The 19,548-nt window shown below is 42.9% G+C and overlaps 1 protein-coding gene across 1 annotated transcript in view; it reads right to left on the bottom strand.

Moving 5' to 3' along the window:
- Positions 1–19,548, bottom strand: part of Tnni3k (TNNI3 interacting kinase) — a 287,127-nt gene that overhangs the window by 29,618 nt on the left and 237,961 nt on the right. The window contains exons 22-23 of the mRNA XM_052178863.1: positions 18,517–18,576; positions 13,637–13,806 (exon numbers count right to left, since the gene is read on the bottom strand). Of these exons, the coding sequence (XP_052034823.1) occupies positions 13,637–13,806; positions 18,517–18,576 (230 nt within the window). The remainder of the gene's footprint in view (positions 1–13,636; positions 13,807–18,516; positions 18,577–19,548) is intronic.

Raw genomic sequence — 19,548 nt, 5'->3', positions numbered from 1 at the left:
GTGGATTCAGACTCAGATCACGGCCCTGCCTCCAGCAGGTTGCTGGTCCTTTCTGGCTTCAGCCTGTTCATTTGTGGAATACTGATTGAAGGTTGATGGTGCTACAATGTGGAAGAGCTGTGGTTGTCAGTGTTACAGTGTCTCAACCGAGGTGACTAGTGATCAGAGTATACAATGTATCTTCTTCGGGTGGTTTGGCCAGTTTGATATTATTATCAGTGGGCATAGCAACGCTATACACTATAGATATCTCACCCAGAGCTGAGACAATGCCCACCTCTACCGAAGAAGCAGTGTTATAACACTGCTTTTTGGGAAGTAAGCACTTCATCACGAACAGGAAACAAAACAGATTTCATTTGCTCACTGTCTTTGTAAAAGCGAATCTGCAGCATGGAAAATATCCACTCATGAATTTTTCAGACTTATTTGCCATTGAGACTCTTCAAACATCTGCTCATTAATGTGGGCATCCAGCTAATGTCATAGATATTAATAGCAGATGCTGTTCTCTCTCCTGTGGTTAATACAGGAGTTGCTTTCTTCCTGGGCCCATAATGTTTTCTGATAGCTTTAATTGCTGTTACTTAAGTACAAGAAATACTGAATATCATAGATTCTGAAGAGATAGTAAGAAACAATGCCCCTTTTAGAATAACAAACATCCTTTTTAAACACTACTGAGCTAAAGGAAGAGAGCTGTCACTCTTGCTATTCTAAGGGGGAAGGGGAACTGGGAGGGGTTAGATTCGGTCCATACAGAAGATACTAAAGGTGAACAGAAAGAGAATCTATGGAAATTAAAGCTGTCACTCTGTGCAGCGCCATTGTGTGAGCAGCTTCAGAAACCCATTTGGAAATCATGGCTCTTGTATCCCAGTCATTACTGAGACACTAGCATCACCCACTTATTACTGCAAACATAGCAACAGTTGCCATGTGAGCAGGGGATCTGTAACACAAACAGTGGAGCGGGTTGGTTCAGGGTGGGGCTGGCTGGAGTCAGGGCTGCTGTGGCAGAGCGCAGTGCCACCTGTACGGGTTTAATTAGACTGGCTGTTCTCTCTGGTCCCTGTGCTGTCTCCTGTCAGACAGTCCCCGAGAACAGAGGCAGTCTCAAAAGGCGGCATTTCAGATTCAATCTTACATTCGGCGGCACACAAACACAACCAAAGGCAGAATTTTGCTTTGATGTGCACAAGGGTAGACACGTGGCCAAGGCTTCCTTTTCATTTCCAGGAATGGAACCCTCACAGAACTCTTGTCATTAGAAAGCCGGTCCACTTGTTGCTGTCACAATATGCTACTCTGTCTAATTGAAAATGGAGAAGTCTGTCATCATTTGCTTAGCAGTTTGCCTCTGGTGAATCTTCACAGGTTCCCTTTATGTGGCTGGGAATTAGTTAATTAGTATTACAAAATGCATCGGGAGGAACGGGCCCTTCGGGTTACCAGGGAGGCCCTTTCAGGCTGCTAACAAGCTTGCCGTGGGAGTGGAAGAGGAGAAGGTCCGTGGCAGAGCCGCCCAGCTGAGGAAGACATCTTCCCTTGCTCACTCGAGTGAGCTGTTGTAACCTAAATATGTCACTTTCTCAGTCTTTCTCAGTCTTTCTCAGTCTCATGCAATGTTTTATGTGCGGCATAAATCCTGGTCCTTAAAGCTTTCTCTTTAAGAAGTACCGATTTTACACAGGCACAGGGTTTTCTTCCATCTCCCCTTTCATTAATTTCTCATTCTCCCAGCACTTCTTCTGAACAGAATATTTTGTTTGATATCCTTTCTTTGACATTTTTCACAGAGAAAGGTTGTTTCAATCTAAGGGTGGCTTTTAGAAGTCAGGGACAGATTGACATTTTTTCCCTCGCTCCTTAACTTTGACTCTGTATGCCTTTGTTAGGAGGGAATTCTCCAATCTCTCCCCGATTTACTCCCTGCAGCGCCCCCACGGAGGGCCAGATGGCGCCAGTGAGCAAGTCAACTCCTAAGCGAGGCTAGCCTTTGTTTAGGGTTCTCACCAGGGGAGGGAATCCTGCAGGGACCCTGTCTCACTGAGGCAGAGATATGTCTAATTCTGTGGAATGATAAGAAAGCAGAATCCCTGAGGTCTGAGGGCAGCAGTTGGCACTGTGGGATCTTTATTTCACTTCTGAATCTGGGAATTGTTGGCAAATGTCACTGTGGTCCTTTACAGGTATAATACCTGGGGCTGTGCTGAACAAAGAATTTTTATGAAAATATTAAGTGGTTCTTGCAATACAGATGAATATTCTAGATTTTTGAACCTTCATGGAAATAATGTTAACATCCACTTCCTTTAACTTTTGTGTTGTGTGTGTGTATGGGGGGGGGTGTGCTTTTGTGTATGCCTTTCTCTCTCTGTGTGTGTCTTTGTTTGTAGAGGTGGCATTGTGCATGTACCATGGTGACTGTGTGGAGGTCAGAGGACAACATCGAATTTTGTTTCCCATTTATACTTTGCTTGAGACAGTGTGCCTTCTTGTTAGCAGTTGGCAGTTGCAGGTAGCGCTGCCAGAATCTTGCTGGCCTGCCTACTTAGTGAGATTCTTCTGTCTCCACTTACCGTCTCTTCCTAGGAGCCTAGTTCTTACAGATATACACTGTAACCTCTGGTTTTTACAGGAACTCTGAGGATATAAATTGCCGAACCAGTTCCCAGCTCCCATGTACTTATATGACACCAGCCTTATAGCAAGGAGGCAAGGAGGTAATTCAAACCCGTACACCAGCACACATGGCTATAGGTTTCCTCCTTAGCGCCACACCCCATGGACACCAGGAGCTTCTCTGCTTCTGTTAATTAGGAAAATTCATGGGCAACTAAAAAAAATTGAACTTAAAAAGACAAAAAAAGATAAAAGGAGCATCTGACAGACATGCTGGCACCTGCTTAGATTCTGGCTTCTCTTCTGTGCCATTTATATTTTTTTTTCACTTCAGACCCTTAATGAGCTAAGTGACTGACCTTGAGAAAGTGAGTGTCATGAAAATTATATACTCCAGAGATGACAAATATCTGGGGAAAATTGCCCTGCCCCTAGATTTAGGCAAGTGACATCTTACTCTCCTCATTATACCGCGGTGACAGAGGGGCTTAATGGAGGCACATACTCAGACTGCCCTTCCTCTCAGCACAGAGGGCCTGGCTGAAGGATGGGAAAGGTGTTAATGAGATGCTTAAATAAGCAGTGAGCTTTGATGAAAAACTCATTAGCTATATATTCAATCAGCTGTCTTGGAGTAAGCTAATAACTATGTTGGAAAGCCAACGATACTATCTTTGTTATTTTTTTTTAACATTTTCTCAGAGACTTGTGAATCTCATAGTGATTTATGTGTGACATCAGGTTTAGGCACTGAACCCACATTGTATCTATGTGTGAGAGAGGACAGTGACTTCATTTCCTCATTAATAGCAAGTCTGGTTTTTGTTTGTTTTTCTTGCGCTAAGTGTCAGCCTCAATATTGTTGTTGTGTTAAGTCCAGAGATTGTGAGTTCTTCAAACTGATTGCTATAATGCAGAACATACTTAGTGAATATGGGAAGAAAACTAGTTTGACAAAACCTTAAGAAATTGCATTATAGTAGAGTTATCTTCTAAACTGACTCCTGTGTGTACTTCTGGCTGTAAAATTCCTAGAAGGAAGTACCTCTTGTTATATGTTCTGATTAGAGCTTGCTGCTTTTCTAGGTATCCAGGGTGGATGATTTTGAGGAAGATGATTGAAGACAATAGAGGGGGCTGAGTTAGTCCTGGTGTGCTGGGAAGCAAGGTTTTGAGTGTGGAGTTGGGTCTATAGGCAGCCGATTACAATCTGTCCCTAGGAGGTAAAATGAAGCAAGGTGGTCAGTGTCAGAGTTAGTCAGGGGGGATTTTTTTTTTTTTTTCTGTGAGCAGAAAAGACATAGACCTGGTGCCTAAGGCGCCATCGAATTTGGCAGACTATTCCTCAGGAGCCGTTCAGCACCGCGGACAGCTCCTCACGTGGTCTCCTGGATTCTACGTTTGGCTCATGTGAAGCTAGCCGGCTTGAAGTTCAGTCTTAAGACACAGTAGAAGCACTCACTGCCAGACAGGCCTGGGTTCAATCATGAACTGATTTTTCCACTGTTTTGTGTCCATTTTGTCCATAGCTTTGTGTCCCTTTTTTTTTAAAACTGCGAGTTTCAATTTGCTTTTCTTGAAGAATGGGAGGTGCGGTACTTCACAAGATTGTTATTAGGTAGCATTATCTTGATGGGAGGCTCTCGCGTTCACTTGCCCGTTCTAGAACAGGTATTTGTACTTACCTTATGCTGAACACTGTCCTAAGGAACACGGTATAACACGAGAAGGAGAGATACTTACGAACACAATGTGAGTAGGCAGGTGTGAACAGAAACCAAGTGATTGCTTTAGGCCCTCACTCCACAGAGATATACGTGTCATGAAGATTATTGTTGGCCTCTGAGCAGAATTTTAGAAGGCTGTGTGTGGCAGATACATTAACCCAAACAAAGAGGGGCGTCAGATGATAAACGTCTTTAAGAAGCTACAGTCTTAGAGAGCTAGAGAGGAGGCTTAAAAATACTGCTCTTCCAGAGGACCTGAACTAAAGTCCCAGCGTCCAGGTTTAGCAGCTTTCAGGCAGCTGTCATTCCACCTCCACGGTTCCAATGCCTTTTTTCTGTTTTATTTTTCTCTTCTTCAAGAACCTACTCATACTTGTTAAATACTAAAAAAGGTGCACATATACACGTGCACATGAAAAAAATTAAATCTTTAAAAAAGGTCTGACATCCTAAAGAGACAACCAAGGTTAGGAGAATAGAAAAAAAAAATCTGCTGTACACAAGAGATGTAAGGCATGAGTACCTATTTTAAAACGAGCTCCAGATAACATGACAAGAAAAAAAGAAGTCCAGCCCACGGCTATATTTATATATATCTCCACACAAATAAAAAAGTTAAAGCACACTTATGAGCAATGATCTTGGCTGTTGGCATCCCAAAATGACAGAAATGAGGGAAACTAGTTCATCTGTAAGGTTGCCTCTCCAAAACAGGGGGAAGAGAGAAAGAAGCCATTGCCTTTGGAGGCCCAAGGACTACGAGCACATAACAGAACCGAGAAGTGCACAGGTAGAAGGCGCAGAGCTGAGGGAAGGTCAAGAACCCATAGGAACAGCCCTGTGACCAGATCTTAAAGACTGAAGACGAGAAGCCTAGGTGGAAAGCATAACGTAAATGTTTTTAAGGGGAAAGGGCAAGCTTAAATAGAAGCCAAAGAGACGTTCAAAACTGGCCTGAAAAAATTTAAACAACAACAAATACAAAGTAAAGAAGTCAGGAAGAAATTGAGTTGGAAACAGTAAAACAGAACAAAGAAATTCAGGGAATTAATAAGATAAATGCAAAAAAATGTTATCTAATCTGTAGCAGAAATATAAAAGGCGGAATTTATACCTTCCCCACAAAGACACACATAAACACACTTGATTCACTCACAGACCTTTGTAGCTATACATTTTTCTAACACTGTGTATATTCATACTCTCTTTGCATATATGTTCTGATTAGACATATTTTAAATATACTAGGTGATATACATCCAGTGAGGTTTTTCAAAGAGCACAAAGTTAAGGTAAACAGTTTTATCCAATGGATGCGGGTCATAAGGAAGTTCTGAAAGCTACCAAACGGTGGCTTTTGGAAGCTAGTAAACAACAGCCAAGAGAAAGAAAACTAAACCATGCACAGAGTCATTGGAGTAAGATATGAAAACCAAGGAAGGACTTTGAGATCAGTTAGGAAGAGAAAATTGTAAACAAAACACGGGTAATAAGATTTATAGGCAAAATGTTAATATTCATAGAGAACCTGCCAATGTGTGCAGCAAGATTTTAAATGTGTAAAGAAATGAATTCCTGTACCCACCAAGTATCTATCCCTAGAGGGAGAGAGAAAGGGGAGAGGGGGGAGGAAGGCAGGGAAGGATGGAGGGAGAGAGAGAGGGAGAGAGAGAGAGAGGGAGAGAGAGAGAGAGGGAGAGAGAGAGAGAGGGAGAGAGAGAGAGAGGGAGAGAGAGAGGGAGAGAGAGAGAGAGAGGGAGAGAGAGAGAGAGAGAGAGAGCTTCATTTGACTGAATTCATATGTCTATCTTTGTTAGGGTGAAGAACAAGTTTAAGATGCACTTGAAGAGAGAAAACCACAACCAGGAGAGGTAAGAAGTCAGAGCCTTGGTAACGGAACAGGTAGATCTGGCTAGGTATAAAGAGATCATAGCGTCACAGAAGATTATTTAAATGTGAAATCTTAAAATTCACGGCAAAACTAAAATACTGGAAAGTAAATACCAAAATGTCAAGGTGTAGTGCCCGTGGGTAAAAGCACACACTACTTCTCAAGATGACCCAGGTTCATTTCCCAGCAACTCCATAGTAGGGCAGCTCCAGGGAGAGCTGATGGCCTCTCCTGGCCACCACAGGAATCAGCATTCCTGTGAAACTCATACACACATATGCACACACATAATTAGTATTATATTTATATAAACTAGATGGAATGCTTTCTATTCTAAATGCTCCATTTCTTTGTTTCATATAAGGGTAGTAAAACTAGAGATCATGATAAACTCTTTGTGGATTGTATTAAAGCTCATCTTCAGACAGTGAAGGAAACTTACTATGGTAATGATATCAGATCTTCCCTTCTCAGTCTGCAGGTTTATACATCTGCACTCAAACTCTTTTTTTTTTTTTTTTTTTTTTTTTGTGGTAGAAAATGCCAAGTGTTTAAATGAATATGGAAGAGTAACAGCCAAAAGCAAAAAGGATAACAAAGATGGAACTGGTCTCGGCAGGTAGCAGGACTCCTAACACTGTCACTACCTCCTAATAAGTAAGCTCATTGGCTTGGGCATGATTAGAAAAAAACACAATCAAAGGAATAGATGACACCTAAACTAGAACTATGCAAATTGAAGAGCCTTAATGTTAGGAAAACATTCCTGCTGTGGGTCATTTGGGGAGCGGGATGTCTTTTCTCAGCTGAGAGAAGAGGGAGTAGAAGAGAATGGCCAGTTTGTAATCAACCACGCGCTTGCTCACACTTTCAGTCTGTTCTCACAGCAGGTTACCCTCACACCTTAGAAGTGACAACTGGCATCCTAATAGAAGGGTATTGTTGATTGACAGCGAGAGGGCCCCTCCCCAGGCCCACATGTTTGAACGTGTGGTCCCCAGGTGGTGGCGCTGTTTGGGAAGATTGTGGAAATTTTAGGAGGTGGAGTTTTGCTGGAGAAATTGAGTCACTGGGGGAGGGTCTTAAGGTCATATTTCCTGTGCAGCTGTAGTTTCTGAGTATGGATGTACTTTGAGCAGCCAGCCTGCTGCCGCCATGCCTACTACTCTGCCCGCTGTCAGCAAAATCCCTCTGGAACTGGAAGAGAGAATAAATTATGTCACGTTTGTCAGGGAGCTTTTTCTCAGCATCTGGTTAACTGAGACAAAGGGCGCAGAGTAGAGAAAATTCTGGAACACCCAGTGCTTCTTATGTTTCAGACAAAAACAGACTTGAACGTGAGGGAAATGTAGAGGCCATGGCATTCCTAGCTCAATTCAGGATACTTTTAATTTGTTACAAATAAAAATGCTTAATATTTTCCCCATTAAATTTTAAATGAGATGTCATGGACATCAGAATAAAATCAGGGAATAAAAGGAATTGTCTGACCTCAAAGTATTTATGAAGTAATGGGAAGCCCCCCCCCCCCACTAAGATGGTGAACTAGTAGGAGTTCCCATCATGGCACAAGGTGGCGGGATGTGGCCACCTGTGCAGCACAGGCAAGGAGGGCATCTTCAAGCTACAGTGACAAAGACTGCTGAAATAGGTATGGGTGGCTGATTCATGCTTTGACAAGAATGGGAAGTGGGCAAAGTTAAAAGCCGATCAGGTGGAGGGCACTGGCTGACAGCTTAGGACATCCTGTCTATTCTAGAACACCTACAGTGTCTATTTTCAGGGCATTTTGTGAAGAGTCAGTTTGAAGTTTATTGGATTACCCCAAACATCCCAACATTTTCGTCTGAATCAGTAGTACCTTTAGTCATTAAGACTACAATAAATTCTTCATATAAGTTTTGCAATCTAAAGCATACACATGAGGAGAACAAGACCCCTCAGTTCAAAACACTGAGAGATACAGGATTAAGATGTAGTTTTGCTAATGGCATTAGTTTCTAGGATAGAACTTCTCCTACTGTTGGAGGTGATGGAGCATCACTGGTGGTTTCAGAGGGTGAGAGAGGGGCATGGGGAGGAAGAGCAGGAGAGAAGTTAAAGACCTGAAAGTGCTGAGAGTCAGAGTTGGATGTATGGACTGAGGTTGTGTCTCTCTACTACCCTCCTCGTGTGTGTGTGTGTGTGTGTGTGTGTGTGTGAGAGAGAGAGAGAGAGAGAGAGAGAGAGAGAGAGAAACAGAGAGAGACAAAGACAAGACACAGAGACAAAGAAAGACACAGAGACAGAGAGATAGAGACAGAGAAAGACAGAGACAGACAGACAGACAGACAGACAGACAGACAGACAGACAGACACGGGGGGGAGAGAGACAGAGAGAGACAGATAGACAGACACAGTCATGGATGTGGGAGAAAGAGAGAGAGAGAGAACCCAAGGCAGACAGACAGACAGAGACAGAGAGACAGAGAGAGGCAGAGAGAGACATAAAAGCAGTACATGGAGTGGACACAGGAAGCACGATTTAGGGTCATTTAAAACCTGGAGTGGATTCTGAAAACAACTATGAGCTGACCAGAGGAAAGGCTGAAGTGAAGAAATGAGTAGAAAGCAAGGAGCCCACTGAGGGTCTTGAAGAAAGTTCTATAGAGAGCAAAACAGGAGAAGGGAAGGCTAGAGTGGAGGACCCAACCTATGAGTTCACTTTGTGGCGCTGCCATAGCTAGCGCACAGTTCCAGAACTCCAGTAAAATTCAGTGTGGACCGAGAATTTTGTATGTTATATTGACATTGTATAGGTTGAAATATGTTCCCAGGGCACCTGGCAAGCTATTTAGAGGAGTCCTTGTATTCCTAGCGATTGATCCCAAGGGTGTGTTTCAGAGCTTTGAATCCTCCATCCCCAGCGTCTTCTCCAGGACAGCTAACTGGGTCGCACGCTATTCTCGGAGCTGAGCCCCACGCAAACCCTAATTGGTTTTCGCATCTGAAAGGTTGTTCATCACTTTGTCATTTCTAAATTTAACACGATGTAATCCGTGCACAAGATGGGAGATTTCAGACCCTGTGGGAGGAGAAGTGCCACATGCCGAGTTTCTAAATATATCTGGACACAAAATATCTTAAAAGACGCAGAACTTCAAGAATGGTTTCCTTAACCTCAGATTTTACTCAGTTTGTGATTTTCTCTTACTGAATTAGCTATTTCCTCCTTTTCATGGAGGAAATACTTGACAACTTTCTACCTTGAAGAATTCTTTTATACAGGAAAAAATGTTAACAATAACTACAGATAAGTATGTACACAAATAATGGAAACCTATACTAAACCAAAAGTTTTAAAATTTCAATCTCCTGTTCAATCTCCTGGCTGTTGACATCACAGCTAGAAGTTGGTATAAATGCAGTGATTCCGTACATTGTCGAGGAGCCCAAGTCTATATGTTAGTGAGGAGAACAGAACAAGTCTTGTGCACATTTTTCAGAGTCATGGTGACATGCATGCAGAATCACACTTTCCCATGTAATTGGCTAAGTTAGCCTTGAGGCTCAGTGCTCATGGGTCCAGAGACTGAAGTAGCACAAGGACTCAAATATCCTTTAGAGCAACCTTGGTCAAAATGTGATGTTGGCAAGGTCTCTGTGGCAGCATCTCCTCCCACAGAGAGACCAACAGGTTAACACCATGCCTGCTTTCCTGAGTTGGAGCTACCTAAAACCTTCAAGGTTTTTTGAGACCCAGATGCCATCCTGATGAGCTTTAGTGGGTCCTGGACACTGGGCCTTTCTGAGCTTCCCAGCCGATTTTACCATGCAAAGTTGGGAACCACACTAGGCAGTTAACTCCATGGTCCTGCTGGCCTTGCCAGTTCCTATTCCTTGGGCTCTTTCACTTTAAGAACGGACTCCGTTCTACAGCCTTTAGAAAACAAGCTGAAAAGGCAGGTTTGCAAGGAGTGCTTGAATCCAGTCCTTGATCATCTTCCAGAACAAACTGGGACAAGTCCAGAAAACACAGCACTGGCAAAACACAACAAGCTTCTGGGTCCTGCTGCCTCCTGTGCCGGGGGAATTTCGAAAGCACAGCAGAGGCCCCCGTGGGAATCCAGCTGAGCCACCTACTTGATCACTCCGGAGAATTGCTTATACTTTCTGAGCCAGTTCTTCATCTTCCATAACTGAAAGGTCTGCCTCTCAAAGCTTAATTACACAACGATTTAAACAGTATTGAAAACAGTGTCCTGCATTTCACAGGTGCTCCATGGTGGCAGATGTTTAAACGGAACAACGAACAAATGGTCAGAGCCTGTTCACTGATTCCACTGTAAATTCATAATGACCACCATATACCAAGCTAATTTATTCCATCTCCAGTCTTTATCTGCTGCACAAATATCTATCACTTAACACCCTTATGCCAGTCAAACTGCAAGATAGCTGAATGTAGCAATGTATAAAAATACACGATTCTTCTCTTGACTTGTTGTGTATTTTCACTAAATGCTTCGCTAGGAGCACTTATCTATACCACGGATCTCAAATAAGTAAGACTATGTTTTATGCTAGGGCTGGGGCAATAAACAAACTGACCTTTTGTTCACCAATACTATAAACGGGGGCCTAAGGTGTTCAGAGAAATGTTGAGGAAGAGAAACAACCACAAAGGGCCGCAGGTGGACAAGAAACCACTGAGAAAATGCAAGGAAGCTTCTCTAAGGCTGGCACAGGCTGTGCGCTGCTAAGTCAGTTCTCAGCAGTGCTCTGTCTCCCTACATTCTTATTGGGTGGAGAAGCCAAGCTCTTCCATCCAATTCACCTCACCCCATGTGCTGTTCTGCCTCTTTCTCTGTGTCAGTTTCTGAGTGGCAAATTCTTGGACTCGGCTGCAGCAGCAGATCTGGATTCTGTGCATGGGTCTGCTTTTCTCTGTCAACCGCTTGCTGCTGAAATAGTGCCCCCTCCTTGATTGTGGACCTCTATCTGTGGTGGACAAACCTCATGTGACTGTGTCAGAAGTGTCACAGTCTGACTGCTTGACAAAGCCACAGGTAGGGGGTGCACAGACACAACAAGACGACGGTCTTGTGGCTGAACCCAATCGAGTGCTATGAAATCATGCTGAAGATGGAAACCCGACAATGAATGATATCGGGCATGCCTGGTTACCCATCAGAATTGCTCATACTTAATTCCAGGATGTTCCTTAGGTTACAGCTGTCATGATTCACCTGTCTCCTCCTAGCTGTTTCTGAAACTCCTTTTTTTCAGGGGAGAAATACAAGTACAGCTGAAAAAGCAATGGGTAGCATCTTGCGGGCAGTGTAAGACTCTTGCTATATGACCCAAACCCTTTACCACCTTGGGGATGTTGAGTGCTTTCTCAGTGACAGAGGAGTCTGCAGAGACTCTGTACCCATGTCCTGCAGCTCTAGGCTTCCACAGGAGAGAGATCTTTAGATGGTTCACAGTTGGAGGCATGTTCCGGATTCCAGGGTTTCCCCTCAAGTTCACAACTACTGCCTTTCTTGGTTCCTACACAGAAGATGGCTCTTGCCAACCTTACTTCTGTGAATGAACTCTGACCTTACCCATTCTGGTCCTTCATGTGTTTAGACCAGCAATAGTTAATCCATCCACCATGACCCAGAAGCATTAATTCTCATTGATGACTACCTTGAATGAGCATTCACATAGATGCTGATTTTCTATGCAATATTGTTCTTGTATCGATCTAGTAAATAATATCACTCTTGATCTGTCTCCAGCAGCCTGAGACTTTATATTTCTCTCCACTGGCCATGAAGTGTAGATGTTCTACTTGTTGCTACTGGGACTGTATGCTGTGATGCCAGAGGCTGAAGCGTGAGCCAAGGCTAGGTGCATGCTCATGAAGTTCCTGTCGTTGTGAGGAGGGCAAGGCTCTGCAAGTACTCCCTAACCTGTATCTGAGCAGGGTGAGAGTCACAGGGCAGATCTTGATACAGTCTAGCCCATCGCTAAGCTTGTCTAGTATCAGTCTATAGACATCTGAGCTAGGGATGACTGGCTATGGCTGTCAGTCCTGAATGCTGAGATGAATAGTTATATCTTAAAGCGATAGATGACCAGTTAGTGCTCCTTGAACCTACAGTGAATTAGAGAGACAAAATGCCTGCCTTTACGGAACTGGGGCATGTGAACGGGAGAGATAATGAAAGAGAACTTCTGATTAGTGTGTTTTCCCTGATGAAGTTCACATAACATAAATTTAACTATTTCAAAGTGAGAACTTCAGTGGTATTTGCAACACTAATAATGTTTTAATAAGGACCACTTACAACTCCCAAATTTCATTATCCAAAGTAGAACAATTATCCACTAAGAAGTTCCTCCAAATCTTTCTTTTGTCAGTTCTTGGCAACATCAATCTATATTTTTGTTTCCCTTTTCATAGATTTACCTGGTGATATGGAATAGCTCATGTCTCTCCTCAAATTCATATATGGAAGCCCCAATACCTCACATGACTGCATTGAACATAGTGTCTTTGCAGAGGTAAGACAAGCAAGACCTGAAGTTGGAGACTGGGGAGGTGATGCTCTTGTAGGAAGGAAATGATGATACTATGTTCTAACCTGAGGAGAGGACTAGAACTCAGCCATGCTGCCACTCTGATATCAGATTTCTCACCTGAACATCTGTAACAAATACACCCAGCTATTGAACTCACTCAGTATTTACTCTGTGTGTGTGTGTGTGTGTGTGTGTGTGTGTGTGTGCCCATGTTGTTCACACACCTATTCTATTGGATCCTCATATTAGTGAGATCATACCACAATGAGGATGCTGTAGATATGTTTCCATGGATTATCTATATTTTACTTCTATTTATGACTGAATAATTCTGTAGTGTATGGTGCCTCTCACATGCTGTCTCTCCATCCTTTGGTGGGCACTTGAGTTGTTTCCATTCATGACTATTTGGGGATTGTTTGTATGTCTACTTTCAGTTTTGTGGGCTATATCCAGGAGTAGAATGGTTGGGATAGGAAAATGGGCAGAATGTCTGATCTCTATTACCAGGACTGAGTCCAGGCCAATATGTGGAACCCTTCATTGAATTTCGCAAGACCACCCTGAAATAGATTCAATAACTTATAATGCTTTACCACTTTACATTTCGGCAGACCTCTCTCTGGTGCCATAGCTCACTGCTGTTACTGACAATTTGTAGAAGAACCTAGACTCACCAAGGATGTGAGTTAACAGGTTTCTGTTCACTGTATAATGAAAATGGAATCTAAACTTTTGGCCAGTGTTTTCCAGAGAGATGTTCAGGCTCCACTAGACAGCATCATGCAGGTGACTGTCCAGATCTGGCACTGAAGTCTGGATTTGCAGCGTCGGCACTTACCTTTGAGACCACCCAGCATAGGACCTTGCATTTAGGGCGTATTCCAACTCAAAACGGCTCCTTAAAGCTGCTACGTGGCTCCGGCCAGGTCCTCCCCGGCTCAGCAGGCAATCGGAGGAAGAGGAAGGTGACAGAGAGCCGCTGCTGTTACTTGATGTGGGGGACATGAGCTGCAAGGGGAAGGCATAGAAGGCCTTGTTTACTAAAGTCCATCAGGCAGCTGAACTGTAGCTTTTACTTGTGAAAACTCCTAGTTTAACTCCATCAACACTGTGTCTGCTCTTCCCCTCAACTTCTGGTGGTGAGATCTGCTTGGCTTCACCTACTTTTTCTCCCATTTCTATTTTGAGGCTGGTGTTTTTCTTATTCCTATCTTCCCCAAACACAATAAACCCAAGTTAAATGTGTAAAATCTTATTCAAATGATTTTCATTTCATGATCAGAAGACTGGCCACATTCCTCATTAAGGTGATAAGATTCACTCATGGCAGAGATCCTTTTAATTGGTGCTAAACATTTTCCCTGAGGTAAAACAAATTGACACACTGTGATAGTTACTTTTCTTGTGGCTCTGACAAAAGCAACTTAAGGGAGAAAGGCCTGTTTTAGCCCACAGTTGAAGATACAGTCCATCTTGCTGCAGAATTCTTGGCAACATGAGCTTAAAGCAGCTCTGCGATTGCATCTGTGAGGAAATGGAGTGCTAATCCATTCTGCTCAGCTGACTCTTTCCACTTTATACAGTCTAGGATCTCAGTCCAGGAATGGTTTCATCCACTGTTAAAATGGGTCTTCCTATATCAATTAACATAAGTCAACCAACACAATCACCCAAGCATCCACTTCCCAGGTGATTTTAGGTCTTACCAAGCCATTAACAGTAACCATTATACAGACTTTTATAAGAATACATCCATTTTGTAAGATGAAACATGATTTAATATCTAGTAAATGGTTTTTTTTTCAAGAGAACAAAACCAATCTCTGCTAACTGGCAGTCCTTTGGATGTTTGAAAACAACCTGTGGGCTCACACTGATGTGATCTTCTCATCCTTTTGGTAAAAATCCTTTGTTCCTCCAAATGCTCCTCATAGTATAGGATTTTTAACTTCTTCAGCATTCTGATAGCTCTCCACTACACTGCTAGTGACAGTTTCCATTATTCTTTTAATGACCTAGAGTTCATTTGGATCCTTTTTTGTTTGCTCATCTCAGAGCAGGAATGGTCAGACCTTTTGTTCTGCAATAGGATAGCCTCTTCATGCTGTAGCTGCTTCTGAGCTTATTATAGCACTAACAATGTGACCTTGAGACCGTGTCTTCTGTTCGTCTTTTTACTATTGTTTCTATGGATGTTGGGAAGAACAGTGTGTTATTCCTTTCAGATTTATTCTTGTTAAGCACGTGCTATTATTTCATTTTCCAAGATATTCTAGATCTTGCCTTCAAATGTTTTCTGACCCTCTCAAACATTGTCACGTCACCAATGTGACCAGCAGATCCCCCTTGACCTTGGTGTCAGGCTGACTAAGAAATTGGATAGCAGGGAGGACAGAGCCATATGAGATCCCAGAAGCCTGGCTCACTAATTAGTGTAACCTGTCCAGTGAACTCTCTTTGCATACAGGTGCTTTATCTTCTCTCCTTAGGAGAGAGTGTCCCAGAAGTCCCTGATTAATGTGACAAAGCAAGCTTGTTTGCCAGATCCTTCCATCCTTCCTCCCTGTGTCTGGGTTGCCTTATGCAAAGTTTCTATACCTGCAATGCAGCACAATGACCAAAAAGCAAGTTGGAGAAGAAAGGGTTTACTTGGCTTGCACTTCCATATTGCTGTTCATCATGGAAAAAAGTCAGGACAGGAACTCAGACAGGGCAAAAATCTGAAGGCAGGAGCTGACTCAAAGGCCATGAATGAGTGCTTCTTACTGGCTTGCTACTCCTCAATGCCCAGCCTGTTTTCTTATAGAACCCAGGAGCAGCAGTCCAGGAGTGGAACTACTCACAATGGGCTGGGCCTTCCCCCTTCAATCACTAGTTAAGAAAATGCCCTACAGCTAGATCTTATAGAGACATTTTCTCAATTTAGGCTTCCTCTTTCCAGACAATGCTGAAAAGTCTGTGTGTCAAGTTGACATAAGACTAGCCACCACAACTGATCCCTTGTCAACTTGACACACAGATAACGATTAAGCCAGACCTTTCCTTTCTTATTTATCCTAAAAAATCTTACATTAGAAATATAAATAACTTTAAAAGTCCCAGTCTTTACTAATTCAAACACATTAACATTTCAGTCACTTAAAAAAAAAAAAAACTCATCTCTCTAAAAATCCAAAAATCCCTTTTAAAGGTTCAAAGTCTTTCAACATTGGATTCCTTTAAAAATTGAAATTAAACTAAGTACCTTCTTCAAGAAGGAAGAACCAGGGCACAAGCACAATATGACCGAAGCAAAATCAAAACCCACCAATATAAATACCTCAATGTGGGATTCACTCTCTGTCTTCTGATCTCCTATAGAATAGCTCACTGAGCTCCTCACACTCAATGTCTTTTCTAGCCCAAAGTTCCAACATCCTTCCACAATCCTCCCCCAAAACATGGTCAGGTCTGTCACAGCAATACTGCACTTCCTGCACCAACTTGTCTTAGTGAGAGTTTCTATTGCTGCAATCAGACACTATGACTAAACAGCAAGTTAAGAAGGAAAGAGTTTATTTGGTTTGGACTTCTATATTCTGTACATTGTCGAAGGAAATCAGGACAGAAACTCGAACAGGGCAAAAACTTGGAGGCAGGAGCTGAGCCAGAGTCCATGGAGGGGTGCTGCTTACTGGCTTGGTACTCCTGCCTTGCTCAACCTGCCTGCTTTTTCTAGAATGAAGAACAACCAGTCCAGGGATGGCACCACTCACAGTGGGCTTGACCCTCTCCCGTCAATCACTAATTAAGAAAATGCCTTACAGCTAGAACTTCTGGAGGAGTTTTCTCAATTTAGGTTCCTTTCTTTTGATGATAACTCTAGTTTGTGTATCTGAGTAACATAAGACGAGCCAGCACACAGGGACCTACTATCCTCACCTAATGAGATATAATCCCAGGACAGGAACAACCTTGCCTGGTTGAAGTCCATGAGGGACAGGAGAGGATTCTTTGAGCTTAGACCTGGAAGTGTCTTGTAACAGCCAGATCCTCTAGAAGATGCCCTTTTTAGGAGTGGGTCCTCAAGTCTCACCAACACAAGCAGCCAATCTCCCCATATTCATAACTTTCTGTACCAAAAGAAAGGGAAGGGAGGCTTTATGCCAGAAGGATGCCTCCCTTTCAATGAAAGGCTTCCTCTCCAGAAGTTTCTGTGGAGGAGACAGAATGCCTGGTGCCTGCCAGCCTGGAAGTCTTTTCCAATAGAGTGGGTTCCAGGGATGTTGAGCTGGGATTTGTCATAAGGTAGGAAATGTTTCTTGAAGGATTCTCTTTGTGATTTGTTGTGAAGGCTCATGGCCTCTGCCCCTTCCCTCTGCATGCACTCAGACCACAGTCTTGTGTGAAGCGCTTATATCTTCTTGTGGTTTGAAATGTATTATTTCTGGATGGGTGCTCCTGTTTTAGCTCCTTTGCCTATTTTTAAATGCTATTTCATGATCAGGTGTAGAGCAAATTAAGGCAATTATAGAGAAAATTAAAGCAAACATCTCCTTGATATTAAGGTAATTTTTCCCATTAGCCTGATTTTTCAGCATCAATCACTCGGTGTCCTGTAAAGGCTCTGCCTTCCAGTGGATTTGTGCATTTTTTGAGACAGGGTCTTTCTTCTGTATTGAACACAAATGGACAATAACTTTCTAGCAGGCTCACCACTTCTGTACAAATTTGTAGAGAAAATGATTAAATTACCTTCTGTTTGTTATACTTACAAACATTAAATATTTGTTTATTTTTTATTTGCTCCCATGCAAATAAAAACTGTCTGTGTGTGTGTGTGTGTGTGTGTGTGTGTGTGTGTGTGCCCATAGAGGCCAAGAATTACAGAAAGTTGTGAGCTTCCAGATATACCTGTGTACCTGTTTGGATATAGATTCTAGGTCTCTGATAGAGTCATAGACACTCTTAGATACTCTCTAAGCCCCCCCCCCCATTTTTTAAATCTTTCATTTTAAAACATACCTATTTTTAAACTCAGCATGACAGCAAACATTCTCTGGCCTGATTATTTTTGTAACCACCAAAATTTGATATGAATTTGCCTCTGCCCCTGGAGAAGCAGCAGAGTCTGCTCTTCCTAGGGGCTCCATCTGTCAGCGATATAGCAATGCAGGATACAGTCAGTAACTGTCTTCAAGCAATGCCCCTTATGATCCCTGACTCCCTTTGTAACCTCCCAGGCAGGGATACTATAGATACACTTATACTGTTTACTTTGTCTACCAAGCCCTTGCAGAAATGTGCAGTAAGAAATTACCCAGGAACCCCATGCAGGAGAAGGACGGATCTGAAGCCTGGGACCAGCCATGGCAGATCTTGGACCCCAAAAAGAAGAGATTTCAAGACAATTTTGACAATTTGTAAGACTGCCCTGTGGGAGACTGGGCCTTAGACAGATGATGGCTGGGACCTCACTGTGCCTGGGGCTAATTAGTTGTAGATACTTCTTGACTTGTGGTTAAACCTGACCTTTGTGTCAGAAGGCAGAAGAGCAACTAGGGTACGGGTGTCACTGGACCCTTCTTCCCATTGACCCAGCTTGAAGAGTTTCATTTCATTTGTGCATGTGATTGGCTTGTCAGAGCTTCTGAGACCCAGTCTCTGACCCTCACGTACCTGTGACGCCCTGGCAGGTGTGGGCTGTTACACAGATGCTTCAGAAGGTCAGAGTCTTACCTCCACATTACACAGACACTCCTCCAGTTTCCTAACGACTTCAGAGAACTCGGGTCTTCCCTGTAAAACAAGAAAAGACTATTTTTCTCCCTTAAGAATAAAAGAAAGGAAAAGCTTTGGGTTTGAAAAATTGAGTATTTGCATTTGTAAAGAATGAGATTAGCAATAAGGTATATTTTTATTTAAAATGCACTTGTATTGAAGGGCTAATTGAATGTTCATTTACTGTTCATGGAGGGATGTTGAGTCTTTCTGTGATAAGAGTTTTAACTCAGAATTTGGAACTACATTCAGATAATGAAATAGTGGAAAATCTTTAATTAGCTTTGCGTGTTTTTAAATGGCAGGGTTTCTTCTTCAAAATGGAAGAATAAAAGCGAGTGCAGAGGACTGTTAACCAACTCGATGCCTTACAGTGTGGTGTGCGCATCCCAGGAGGAACCCTTGGCCCTCACTTTGTAATCAGTTTCCTTTCTGGAATGAATGACTTCTCAGATTGGCAGCCAAGGCAAGGCTAGGGACCTCCCGACCATGCCCTACTTTCAGCTTTAGAGTTTTAGCTTCGGAAATTGCCACGAAGATATTGGTTATTATGAGCCGCAATGCCATATAAGTTTGGTTAAGTGGTTATTGTGTCCGTTGTATATTTCAAGCCTTGTTCGAGTCACAGGGGATATAAAAATGAATGAGGAACTACAGAAAAAATTCTTGAAGTCTTGGAAAATGTTGGTCTCTTTTTAAGAAATAATATGTTTCCTTGTGTCGGATACTAAGGACCTGGCGCCCTACCACTTCTCCTTTTATGAAAGTTTCACTGCCGGGAGGGGGAGAGGCCCACTGAACGTGCGGGCTCAGCAGCCAGCTAATTTAGAACCATAGCAGAACAATTTCTCCATCTCTATCTATTCCTCCCCCGAGGACACTGTTTGCTCCGGAGTCTGCACAAATGGGAGCCTCGCTGGAGAGCTCAGTTCCGTTCCTCCGAGTTGGTGGGTGACCAGCTGTGTCTTCCATGCTGCTGTATCTAAGGGC

This window comes from Apodemus sylvaticus, chromosome 4 (assembly GCF_947179515.1).
Source record: "Apodemus sylvaticus chromosome 4, mApoSyl1.1, whole genome shotgun sequence".
Classification (NCBI taxonomy): Eukaryota; Metazoa; Chordata; class Mammalia; order Rodentia; family Muridae; genus Apodemus; species Apodemus sylvaticus.
Note: the sequence above shows the minus strand (reverse complement) of the source record. Positions and strands in the feature narration are given on the sequence as shown.